The sequence below is a fragment of the Crocodylus porosus genome, unplaced genomic scaffold (assembly GCF_001723895.1).
Source record: "Crocodylus porosus isolate Cpor-Errol unplaced genomic scaffold, CroPor_comp1, whole genome shotgun sequence".
Lineage (NCBI taxonomy): Eukaryota > Metazoa > Chordata > Crocodylia > Crocodylidae > Crocodylus > Crocodylus porosus.
The window spans coordinates 12,478,605-12,490,970 of NW_017728913.1; the positions used below are offsets into that span (position 1 = coordinate 12,478,605).

At 39.6% G+C, this 12,366-nt stretch overlaps 1 protein-coding gene across 1 annotated transcript; it reads right to left on the reverse strand.

The window, feature by feature from the left end:
- Positions 1-969: 969 nt before the first annotated feature.
- Positions 970-9,542, reverse strand: FGA (fibrinogen alpha chain). Its single transcript, XM_019534503.1, has 6 exons — positions 9,442-9,542; positions 7,537-7,662; positions 6,211-6,394; positions 4,930-5,075; positions 2,186-3,251; positions 970-1,821 (listed from the first exon to the last, which is right to left on the reverse strand). Exons 1-6 carry the CDS (start codon positions 9,490-9,492, stop codon positions 1,112-1,114), a joined length of 2,283 nt encoding a protein of 760 aa, XP_019390048.1. The 5' UTR covers positions 9,493-9,542; the 3' UTR covers positions 970-1,111.
- Positions 9,543-12,366: the final 2,824 nt, after the last annotated feature.

Consider the following 12,366-nt stretch of genomic DNA (forward strand, 5'->3'; position numbering starts at 1 on the left):
GCAGTACTGCAGCCTAGCCTGTCATTCCCCAGTCTGTATGTGTGCATGTAATTATTCTGTCCCACATGCAGGACTTTGCACTTGTCCTTGTTGAATGTCATCTGATTGATTAAGAACTATTTCTCTAGTCTACCTAAGTCATTCTGCATCCTAGCTTTACCCTCCAGACTAATTGCAACTCCACCTAACTTGGTGTTGTCTGCAAATTTGCTAAACATGCACTGAATCCCAGATCCCAATCCAATAATCCAAATCAGGAATGAAGATATTAAACAATACCAGATTCAGGACAGATACTTGGGGAACCCCACTTGATACCTCCTCCTAATTAGACAATGAGCCATTCATGATTGAGCACAACGATGCAACCAGTTCTGTATCCACCTTACAGTACTTTTATCTAGTCTATATTTCCTTAGCTTGTTCATGAAAATGTTGTGAGAGACAGTGTCAAGAGCCTCACTAAAATCAAGGTATATCACGTTCACTGCTTTCCCTCATCTATAGAACCTGTCACTTGATCATAAAAGGAAATCATGTTGATCAGACATGACTTTCTCTTGGTGAATCCATGCTGTCTGGTTCAGATCACCTTGTTCTCATAAGTGCTTCACAATAGATTCCCTGAGAACCTGCTCCATGATCCTTCCAAGTATTGAGGACAGGCTGATTGGTCTGTAGTTTCCCAGATTCTCCTTCCTTCCTTTATTAAAGAGCTGCACTACATTTGGCAATCTTGTTTAAGCCCACTATATTTGCCCATATTTTATATTTGCCCATTGTGTAATGGATAATTAAATACATTCAATTGTTTAAATTGTGAATATATTTAATACATACAATGAAGAAAAGCAACTCTACCCATCATGTGACAGATATGCCTACTATAGTATCACAATTTATCTACAGACAAGATGCTTTGTAATTTTTTTTTTGAGGGTTGGGTTATAAATGAGAGGACAAAAGAAACATTTTGCTCATAATTAAACAATGTTTATTTTTTTAAACCACAGATGTGTCCCAGTTGCTTTCAACTTCATTGGGTAAAGATATAGCATATATTTTAAGGTATATAAAATAAAATTAAACATTGTGTCTTGCTCCTGCTTGCCTACAGGGTTTCTTTTGGCCTGATTTTCATTCTAACGGTTTTGAGAGAATAATCAGAAGCTCTAAATGGTATCCAGACCACTCCATTTTCAACCTCATAAGGAACATTGTTTCTTGGATCATATTGGCCTCCTAGGTAGTACATACCATTGAGATTGGCAGCTTGACAATTGTTATACCACCAGCCCCCTCCATGCACTTCTGCACAGTTCTCCTCCCACTGGTCACTGTCCCTATCAAAGGTGCTGAACTTCATGTTAGCATGAGATGTATATTCACTACCTTCATCCACTGAGCCTGTGATCAATGCATCCCCAGCTGTCCCCTCATAATTGGACACACTGAGGACATAGGCTTGTGACTCAGAACCTACATGGATATTATATTCAGCATAAACTGTATTGCCAGCCCAGTCCTCTAATTCAACTCGAAGGACAGTGTCCTTCTGGGTCAACAAGTGTATGTTTTCATTGCCCAGCCAGAGCTCTCCTTTCCCTTTGGCATCCACGCTGCCGAAACCTTTCTTGTAGTCTTGCCAAGTCTGGTTAAAATTCACTGATCCATCTATTCTCTGTTGGATCAAAAGCCATCCTCCCAAAGTGGTCTCTTGGTCGCAATAAACTGATAAAACCTTATTGGATCCTGCTGGCTTGATTCTGAAAATGCCACTTTTGGCATCAGAAGAGTGTTTCTGGCGGATATCCTCACAGTCTAAAAAAAAAATTGATCTGGTTGACAGAAGTTATCAGTAAAACTTTACAAAGGCTTCACAGGAATCCAAATAGTGATAATGCTGACGGAGATTTGCTAAACACATCTTTGACTAAATGGGGAAATATGCCATGCAACATTAAAAAACTGATAGATTTTAAAATGCAGATAACATTCTCTAGGCAATGTATTAATAAGGCAAAATTTTGCCCCCAATGCTTTCTAGATGGTATCAAACAGACACATTGTTAGTATTGTATAATCAAATTAAATGTATTGCAGTAAAACCAGTATGTCAGTTTGACTGAGGATTATATCAGGCTCTGTTACTGTACTATCTATTTTTTCTCATGTGGAAGGGTACCTGTCCCAGTGGTTCTTGGCCCTGGAAAGAATGTATCCGTTTTGAAACTGCGTGCCTTAAAATCTGGGTCATCTTCAGCGCTCTCGTCGTGTAGAAACCCATCTAACTCTTCACGCACTGTCTTTAGTGATTTGGTTTCAAATGTGGAGCCACCCTTGTTGAAGCTAGTAGAGCTGGATACTACTGTCTTGGATGAAACGCCACTCTGAACTTTGCTAGGGACTTCAGATCCTGTAAAGATATCTTCTTCCCCTTCCCTTAGTTCTGCAACGACATCTGAGTCTTCAAAACCCAGTGAGTGACTACTTCCACCACTAACATACCTAGAACCAGTTCCAGTGCTAATACGGCCAAAACTGGTAACACTGCTGCTGCTGCTACTGCTATGTCTACTACCAACTGACTCAGAGTCTGGGGTAAAAGAAAATACTTTATCAAGGTTTGAAAAGCCATCTCTTTCACCACCTGAGGTGACTCTGACATTGTAGTGCCCAGTTACATCTTCCTTTCCTAAACCTTGCAAATGGGAGCAGTCAGAACCGTCAGATGAAGTGTACTTTTCAACAACCTCTTCTTTAGGGCCATCAGGTCCAGTAACAACCTTTTTGGTGACAGTTCTAGTGCATGTATAGTGGGTAGTAGAGGAGCTAACTCTGTCCCCAAAAGAAATTTCGCTTCCATGGCTAGGGTGCACTAATTTGCTACCTGGTGTTTCTCCATCTCCCCTATGTACTGACGAAGAATATGAGGTACCTCCTGGGAACAATTTTTTGTCTGTTTCTGTACTTTCTAACACCAGTTCAACCTGCTGCATCTCATTCAGAAAGTTCAGGTCTGGGCCTTCCAGGTGATACCCAGTTTTAAAGTGTGGAAGAACAGTAGAATCCTTCATTGGCTTCATTTTTAGCACCTTTATGATGCTAGATGAGAAGTCAGGATGCAACTTGATGGAACTGGCCTGAGTGAGCTGCTTCTGGATGTTGTCATAGCTTTCCTTGTCCACGTGGTAATCAAAGCTCTTAGCACAGGATCCTTTGCAGGCACGTATCTTAATATCAATATCCACCTACACAAAAAAGACACAATCTATTTAGATGCTGTATCATGACTTTTTCAATAGGGTTTTGGGTGTAATTAGGATGGTTGAGGATATGAGAGAAGTGATATTTATGAGGTGATGTTATGTATTTCATTGGAACAGTCTTTTAATGTTGAAGTCCAAAAGTTTGTCTTCTGTCTCTCCCAGGAATACAATTTAGTCCAAAAATGATATCCTTACCACACAAATCTAAGTTTTTCAAACAGCTGCATCATTTTGAGAGGTTTGATATCTGTAGTATGCCTGCTAAATTATTGAGGTGACCAAAACTGAGATTTGAGTTGCTCCAAATGTCAGCCTTGAAATAGAAAACAATTTAAGCTTTACTGTTGGTTTCAGCAGGTCTAACTGAGTAGGTGTTGGTAGAATATGAGGCACGCTATTGCAAGGCTGCAGGTCCTGCCATCATTATTCACACTGGGAACATCTACACATGATATTAAGGCAAATAAATAAATTCCAGCATAGTTTTCACTGATTACTCCTGGGTGCAGTGTTTACACATATGCCCAGAAACTCATCATATTGAGCCAAAGCAGTGCAGCTCAGTTGGCGGAGGATCCGAGGGGTCAGTCTACCAGCCTGCGGCTGTTCCCCCCAGTTCAACATGCTGTAGAGGGGCTGACTGGGGTGCTAGTTGGCAGGCAGCCCCCACACTGGAGCACCCTTGTTTCCCAGCCAGTCCCATCACCATCTACTATGTGCTTGTATCTGGTAGTTGTATCCTGTGGCAGAATAAATTAGTTTACACTAGCTTCCTAACATTGCATGTGTAGATGCTGATGTTTTACTGTGAAGTTAATTAGTCTATTCCACAGTAAACACCTCTTGTAGATGTGCCCACTGAGTAGCATGAGCCCACTGATCTCAGCATGACAGTCCTGAAGTAAAGCACAGCCTAGTTTGAGTCTCGGGCATACATGGGCCTTGACTGGAGATGGAAAACCTCAAGTACCTGTCACAGAAGCAAAAAGTACCTCTATGGGTGTGTGTGTGTGTGTATATACATATATACATATACACACACACACACATATATATATATACTGGTGAGTGGGAATCACTGGCTTGGATGAATGATCAATAAAAAAAAGCATCAGCCTCTAGATTAGGGTACAAAATCATTTTACTCCCCCTGTTGAATAATCCAGGATATTTTTAGTAGTCTTTCATTTTGATTTTGTGCATTGGGCCTGCCCCAGAGTGCTTCCATCACAACCATTTTTAGTAGTCATCAGCAAAATCAGCCAAACAGGAGGTTAAGATTAATGATAGAAAACCCAGATAGGTTGGTACTTTAACTGTGAGAGCCCAAAAGAAAGACAAGCTATTTCCCCCTTCTTATAAAAGCTATTTCCTGTCCTGGTTGCACCTGATTTTTCCCACCAGCCATTGCCTGCAGTTCTTTGAGAGAAAAGCAAGATATTACTCACTGTAGAGAACATCTGAGCCACACAGTGAAGAAACCAATCAACTAGAGTCTGAGGAGGCATCGATATCATTTTGACTTCTGCCTCAAATGGGCAGAGTCTGCAAGACTGCTGCTACTTTTTCTTTTCAGTGAGAGCCCTGATCCAAAGATAAGGATTAACAGACAGTTTGTGTACTTGTATTTTGGAAATAATAGGAGTTGCATGACACTTACCTCCATGCGCTTCATTTCTACCACCTGTTCTCGTATGCTGTTTTGCAGAGCATTAATCCTCTCTATTTGAGCAAGAACTTTGTTTTTTAATAACACAATGCGCCTTCTCAGTTCTTCTGACACTTGTCCGTATTTACTGTCAATACCTGAAGTAGAAATATGCCATTGTCAGATGTATATGAGGGTTATTTCCCTCATAACAGCAAAAAAACAAAGCAAAAACATAAAACTTGCCCATCCACCCTGCCAACCAAACACCCCCTCCCCTCTCCCAAAACCCAAATAAGCTCCCAAATATCCATATTCATATGGAAAGAGTTCCATTTAGGATTCTAAATTATGTATCTCTTTCATAATATTGAAGAAGTAGAAATTAGCAGTAGATTTTTTTTTAGTAAGACATTTCCTCTTGTTATTTTTGTATTTGTTAATAAGTTTAACAATAAGTTAAACTAAAGTAAATTTATTTTACTAATGCAGGAAAGGAACATAGCATTTTTGGAAGCAGTAGCCCAGCTGTACTGGAAAAGAAACAGCAGAATTATGATACAATTACATTTTTAGAAATGTTGTGGTAAATAGTTTGTGACATTTATGATGTTAAAAGCATGTAAATTTGGTCTGAAATCATGATGACTTTAGAATGGTGAAGCTGATTAAAAATATGCAATTTGATACAATTTAGACAGTCTTTTTGCCCTTGTTCTAATACTCTGGACTTGAAAGTTTCCTTCAATTAGTTTGCAAAAGAAATGTCTACGTTTTCAAAAATAATTCAAAATCAGTTGTATATGAACACAATAACCTTAAAACTATGAAACTTTTGAAATAAATGTGATTTTCTCTTTCAAAGTGGCTGTCAGATTGAACTTTACATAAATTGCAATGACAGAAGATTGTTATTGTGAAATAATATAATATTTTTAATCTTCCCCACTGAAACCAACAAGTGTCTGTCTCAGACTTGTTTTTGAAATATTTCTCTTAGCAATAGGTTTAGGTTGTGATCCCATGTGAATTGCATACCAAAGGCCCCTATTAATGTCAGGAAAGACATAAAGAGGGTTCAGATGAAAGTCCTAAAACCACACTGAATTACTTGATCACAGTGTAGTTACAATGCTGGAAAAGAAATGCAAAACAGTGAAGAATCAGGCCCAATATTTTTGTGTCATGGTAACTTTTATAAAGTACAAAGTAAACCTGCTTGTATTTGTCCACTTTTATCCAAAGGCATAAGACTTAGTGTATATTTTTAAAACAGATCTTGTTGCTACTTACTGTGTTCATCGGCTATATTTCCTTTCATGGAGTTAACTGTTTGTGATGTTATTGTCTTGGATTTTTTGTATTTGTTTTCATTAACATCCAGCAATTTCCTAATTTTGTCTAGTCTGTGATTAAAATCACTACTGGTGTCATCAATCAGCCCCTGCATCCTGCAGCCTGAAGGACATTTCTGTCCCTAAAAAAAAAAAAAGAAGCAAAAATTAAGGGAAAACATTTAATGCTGCCTTTTTTTTAACATTATGACCACCAAGTTTCAGAAAAGACTACAAATCCACTAACAAGTTCAGGGATAGATTTTGCTACTTTTCCTCACAGTGCTTATTCCACTCATTCTCTTATCATTCCCTCATTCTCTTATTTTCTCCAGAGGAAAGGAGAGTTTGCATGAGAGCTTGATAGGCCAGAGTCAGAATGGTTTTCCAGATGCTTAATTTTTAAGACCTACTTGTTAAAGCCAGCTGTTGAGTGTAGGAAAAAATGGAGCCCTGATAAAGGGAGTGGTCCTGTGCAAAAGGTATCCCTTAGCACATGGCAAATGGTAGCCCTGCTGTTTCCCACAGGGCGTGTCTACATGTGTGCATTTACTGTGCAGTAACTGAAATTACTACTCTGTAAAGGTGTGCATCTACACATGCATGCCTGTACTGCGCAGTAAATATGGCAATTTATGCCCGATTACTGTGCAGTAAAGCATGTGTTGATGCCTTACTGCACAGTAACACTGTGTGTGGGGGCTGACTTGGGTCTAACTTTAGTTCCAAGTCAGTGTACACACAGCGTTAATGTGCTTTAATACCTGCACATGTAGATGGAAGCCTATTCACACTTACTGCGCAGTAAGTTATTGTGCAGTAAATTTAAGCTGGCGTAAATACACATGTAGACACAGCCACACTGTAGCTCATGCTGGAATCCTTTCTAAAGCCCTGACTTTGAGAGACTGAATCTTAGAGTCCAATGCTTCTTGTTCTTCCCTTTAAAAACCCCTCCAAATAAAAAGCCACAACCCTCACATTTTACAGATCCAACAATAAATGTACTAATGATGATAAGGTGATAATGACTTGATGGCCTGACTTAAATTAGGGTTAGGACCAATGGTCCTTACCAGTTTCCTTTATGACCCCTGATGTACAGGAAACAGGGTTTTTTTCCCCTGAGAAAATCAGGTAAAATTACTTTGACAGAGACTTAGACATGTCACATTGCAGCTAAGGTAAAAATAGATCTTTACTCAGTGATCACAATGCAAATGCAATGCAGTATGTCTAAGGTCCACAGTTAGCTTGATGTTTACTTCCCATACCCTTTCCTTACCCATTGATCATCCGAACAGATGGGCCAGCTCTTTTCATATTTGCAGCTAGTTTGGGCATGTTCTGACACTCTGGGGCCACGTCCAGCTCCTCCTTCTCCCTCAAAAGTGCTTCCTTCCTCACCTGCCTGTCAGGGAGACAAAGGGAAAAAAATAAAAGTGAGATTAGCTATGCAGGTAATGGCACAAAAGAGCAATGATGCTGAAGTCACTGAGCAGAGTATGGAATGGTTAACAGCAAAACAGTTACAGGCATGTGGAAAGCATAATCAGTCAAAAAAAGGATTTTTAAAGTTCCCCACATTGAAACTGTTCTATATGTGTTGCCAAAGTAAGAGGTCCCTTCTGTTTTCAATAATGCTGTAAATAGGGCTTTTGATGATGCTCAAGATATTGTCATAACAACAGTGCAAATAATGTGTTTTATATTTTGGGTTTATATACAAAATATGAGGAGTAATGAGTTGATTTTCACTTAGATAGGTGCCTCTTGAAGTTTCTCTATTTTCAGTCCATAGTATATACTAAAACTGGGCTTAAAAATTGTCCAATATCTCCAATGTGTTTTTAATTGTGTGTTTTCAAAGAGAAAAGACCACATGAAAAAAGTACTGAAAGATAACAAACTAGTAGCAACAACAACAGTGATCTAAGGATTCCTTTATGCTTTTGATGGCTGGTGCAGGGAAATAGAGATACAGATTTTGTTTAGTTCTGAAAGAAGCAAATATACCCAGCCACTAATTTTAAATCAAAGTGCATAAGGCTCTTTCACCATGTGCGTTATTTCCTTTGTTTAGTAACGTGGCTGTGCAATATTCCAATTTCCATAATAAAGTAAAAACTTCTCTGAGCTTATTAAATGTTATCTGGTCTGCCTGAACACCTTTGAACACATTACCTCTATGAAAGCAGGAAAATGGTTAATGCACAGTGGCGGAAAGCTTTCCACAATTTTAGCGTCAAGGGCCAGATTCTGGTGTAATTTGGTATAACATCATCTAGGTCAAGAGAGTTATGCTGGTCTGCATCAGCTAAATATTTAGCTTCAGCATATCTTTACTTTAGCAAGTAAACTCATTTTAATTTCCTAAATATGATCCATATGCTTCTTAAAACAAATGTAATGCCTAAGTGCAGGCATTACGGGCATAGACTGTAATAGCTTCAAAACAACCATTTCTGTTTAATCAGATCAACTTTCATATACTTCTGTGATTCGTTTAAAACATGTTTTCTTCATTTAAAAAACAAACATATGAAGAAAATCTCTTTATGAAAAATCTAATATAATCTTGTGAGCTGAACCCTGAACTGTATTATTACAGGATTAAATTAAAAGAGTTGGAAATTAAGACTGACACTTCTCTTATTGCAAAAGGTGTCACTGCCCCATTTCAACTTGATGCTGCTGCCACTGAAAACAATTCTGCATTCTTACCTCATGTCTGAGTAATACAATATATATGAACCCCAAACGTGCTCAATAAACTACCAGTCAACTGGAAAGCGAAGATGCAAATAAAAGTAGAATTTGACTAATATCATTTCAATTATCTCACTACTTGGGGACACCAATACAGGCACAGTGCAAAGGCAATGCTCTACATCCCTACCCTTGCATCTATTGATCTGCTTCACTAATACTGTGGAGAGATATTTTTGGCAACATTCATCTTGTGTTCTGCCGGAATAAAGGGGTACACAATAAAATACAGAACAGACACCTGAATGAAAGCTCAATATTGAAATACTTAAGGCAGACTTCTATGTGAGTGTGTGCACATTTTTCAAGCTACTTAATAGCTAAAATGAATGGTTAGTCTATTAATGGTCATTAAATAATTGTCTACTGTTTAAGATATCAAGCCAAGCTATCCAAAGAATCAAATAAAATGAAATCCTACCCAGACTATGCTGACGCACAGCAAAATGCACAAGATCCTCATCTGTAACATCTTCAGGAGAATGGTAAGGATGACTGATGGAAAGGATACCTTTCGTTTGGTTTTTGGTTCAATTTAAACCTTAATGAGCAGTTCAGATTAATCATTATGTTCCCTTCTGTTTGCAAAGTCAACATGAAACATGCCCCAGTGACATGACCCAAGAGCTCTTGCACAAGTTCCCAAGCTTGTTTGTTCCAGATAAGTTTGTGCAATACTGGTTTGTGGGGGTGACCCTTATTCCAGGAAAGGAATTGTCTAAAACTTAGTTTCTACTAATTAGATATTGTTTGAGCAAAACCTGGAAGAATTCAGCCATACCTAACCACTGAAAGACATACATACTATCAATATGATCTTTAGAAGGACTTGTTATTTATTAAGATAATATTTTTCCCCCAGTTGCATGAATAAATCCTGTTGACTTGTAGTCATGTGGGCAACTTAGGTCAGCAAAGCAAGAAGTTTCCTAATCTAATAAATAGCAATATATGCTTATCAATATAAATCAAATACTGAAGGATAATTTTATGAAACCCTCATGGTAAGCCATGTGAGATATATGACTTCACATTTCATCCTTTACTGGTTACTCAGACAAAACATATTAAGTGAAGTAAGGACTAAACCTGACCTTAGCTATAAAAGACATTAGTTATAAAGTTATATCCAGTTTTGACCATTTTATATTCATTTAGAATGGAATATATTTATCATTTTGCTTTGTTTTATGTGGCTAAGCCAGGTTGATGGACACTGGATTGTTGCTGTAGCAGCAAAAAATGGGTCAGGCAGACTACACTGAATCAGCAGCCAGGGAATTTTGAATCCCTGGAGCAGGTATGGCTTTCCCCCCACCCTTTCTTCAGCAAGGTTTGCTCAGAGCACAAACCCTGCTAGTTACACCTCTGGTACATTCAATCTTTAATTGGTGCTTCTGTGTGTATGTGTTAAGAAAAAATCCCTAACCATATTACAAATTATCCTTTCACTGGGACCCTAGGTCATTCAGAGTATAGAGTATATACTATATTCTAGCTCATGAGTACATATACTCATTCAGTATATGGCTGGTACCTAATGAATAAGTAGCTTTTTGATAGTCTATTTTATCTTCATTATCCAATGTTCAAACATAGGCTCCACACTATTCAAACTTTCAAAGTAGAAGTATAGTAGAGTTCAGACCCTCACTTTAGTATCTGAGTGTTTCACAAATATGCATTTATTAATTGATATTATCCCCATTTCAGACTTAGAGAACTAAGGCAGAAAACAATTAAAATCAAAGTGTCCGCTAACTGTGAAAGCCCAATTTGAGACATCTAGGGCCCAGGTTTTGTTCTGAGTATTTCACACATTCAGAATATAGCTGCTATTGACTTCTGCTGAGGTACTGAGTGCTCAGTCACAGAGTCTCAATTTGTGCACCCATAAAATGAGTAATACCCATTGGCCGACTCTGAAAAGCTTTGTTTCAGTGATTTGCTTACAGTAACAATGACATAAGCGGAATAGAACACTTTTCCGCAAATAGTATTAATTGCTTTCCAGTCACTGGTTTCACTCACCTTCCAACTTTTCCCAAAAGTAAGGCAACTGTGATTCACTACGAAAGCACCATTCATCCTGTAAACTGAATTATGCAAGTGTTCAACAGAGAAAAACAGAATCATAGAATTATAGCATTCTATAGGGTAGGAAGGGACCTCAAGAGGTCATCTTGTCCAACACCCTACTCAAGGCAGGATCATCCCTGACAAAGTCTTCCCTGCCAAGTGTCTGTCTAACCCACTCAAAAAACTCCTAAGCACTGGGATTCTACCATCTTTCTGGGTGGTCTGTTCCATTGATTAACCACCCTCATAGTTCTCAAATATCAAACCTACATTTGTCCTGTTGCAATTTAAGACACTGCTCCTTGTCTTGTCCCCTGCAGTCACACAGCACAATTTGTCTCCATCTTTTATAACCAGGTTTATAACACCATTCTTTATAACCTGCAAGTATTTGAAGACTATTATCAAATCCACCCTCAGTCTTCTCTTTCCCAGACTAAACAATCCCAGTTCTTTTCAGTTTCCTCAGAAGTAGTGTTTCCTAGGCCTCTAATCCTTTTGCTGTTTTCCATTGGACTTCTTCCAATTTGTCCATGTGTTTCTTGAAGTATAGGTCCTTGTCCCAGGAGCCAAAGTAATGCAGGGCACTTACCTGCAGCCTGGGACAGACCACATGTGGTGCAGATGCAGGAACCCCACGCTTGTTAGCCGCCTCTGTACAGCTACGGCCAGCAGGTCACGTCAGTGTCAGACGCCAGCCGGTGAAGTTAAAAATGGCACCTGTTGCTGCGGAGGGGGTGGATAGCCCGGAGACCAGGCTGCAGCTGACGCAGGAGGCAGAGTGGGCTCCGCAGGCAGGCATTGAGGAATCCAGTGAGCTGGAGGTATTGGCAGCTGAGGAGAGAAGCACCATGACGATGACCCCGCTAATCAGCAAAGGAGCAACTGGCTGACCGAGTGAGGGAAAGTGGAAGCAACCCCAGAAGTGCTGCTGGATGCAGATGTGAGTGCTGGGACGGTGGGCTTGGAGGACGCCGACACCGAGAGGCTAAGAGCTGGGGAACAACCCTGAAGGAGGGTAATCGAGGCAGGGATCTCCACTGGGACATGGGACATTGAGTGTGGGATTGGAGCTGGTTGGGGGAGCCACAAGTAGAGTGAAGCACTATCCCTCCCCTTTAAGGGCACAGGGACGGGGAATAGGTGGTGGGTCGGTGGAGGTGCTTTGGTTGTTTCAGGATACCCCAAGCTAGGGGGAACAGAGGCCATAGGTGTACCCCATGCTGGGGGTCTGTAGGGAAGCCTTCATAGAAGTAACAGTGGGGAA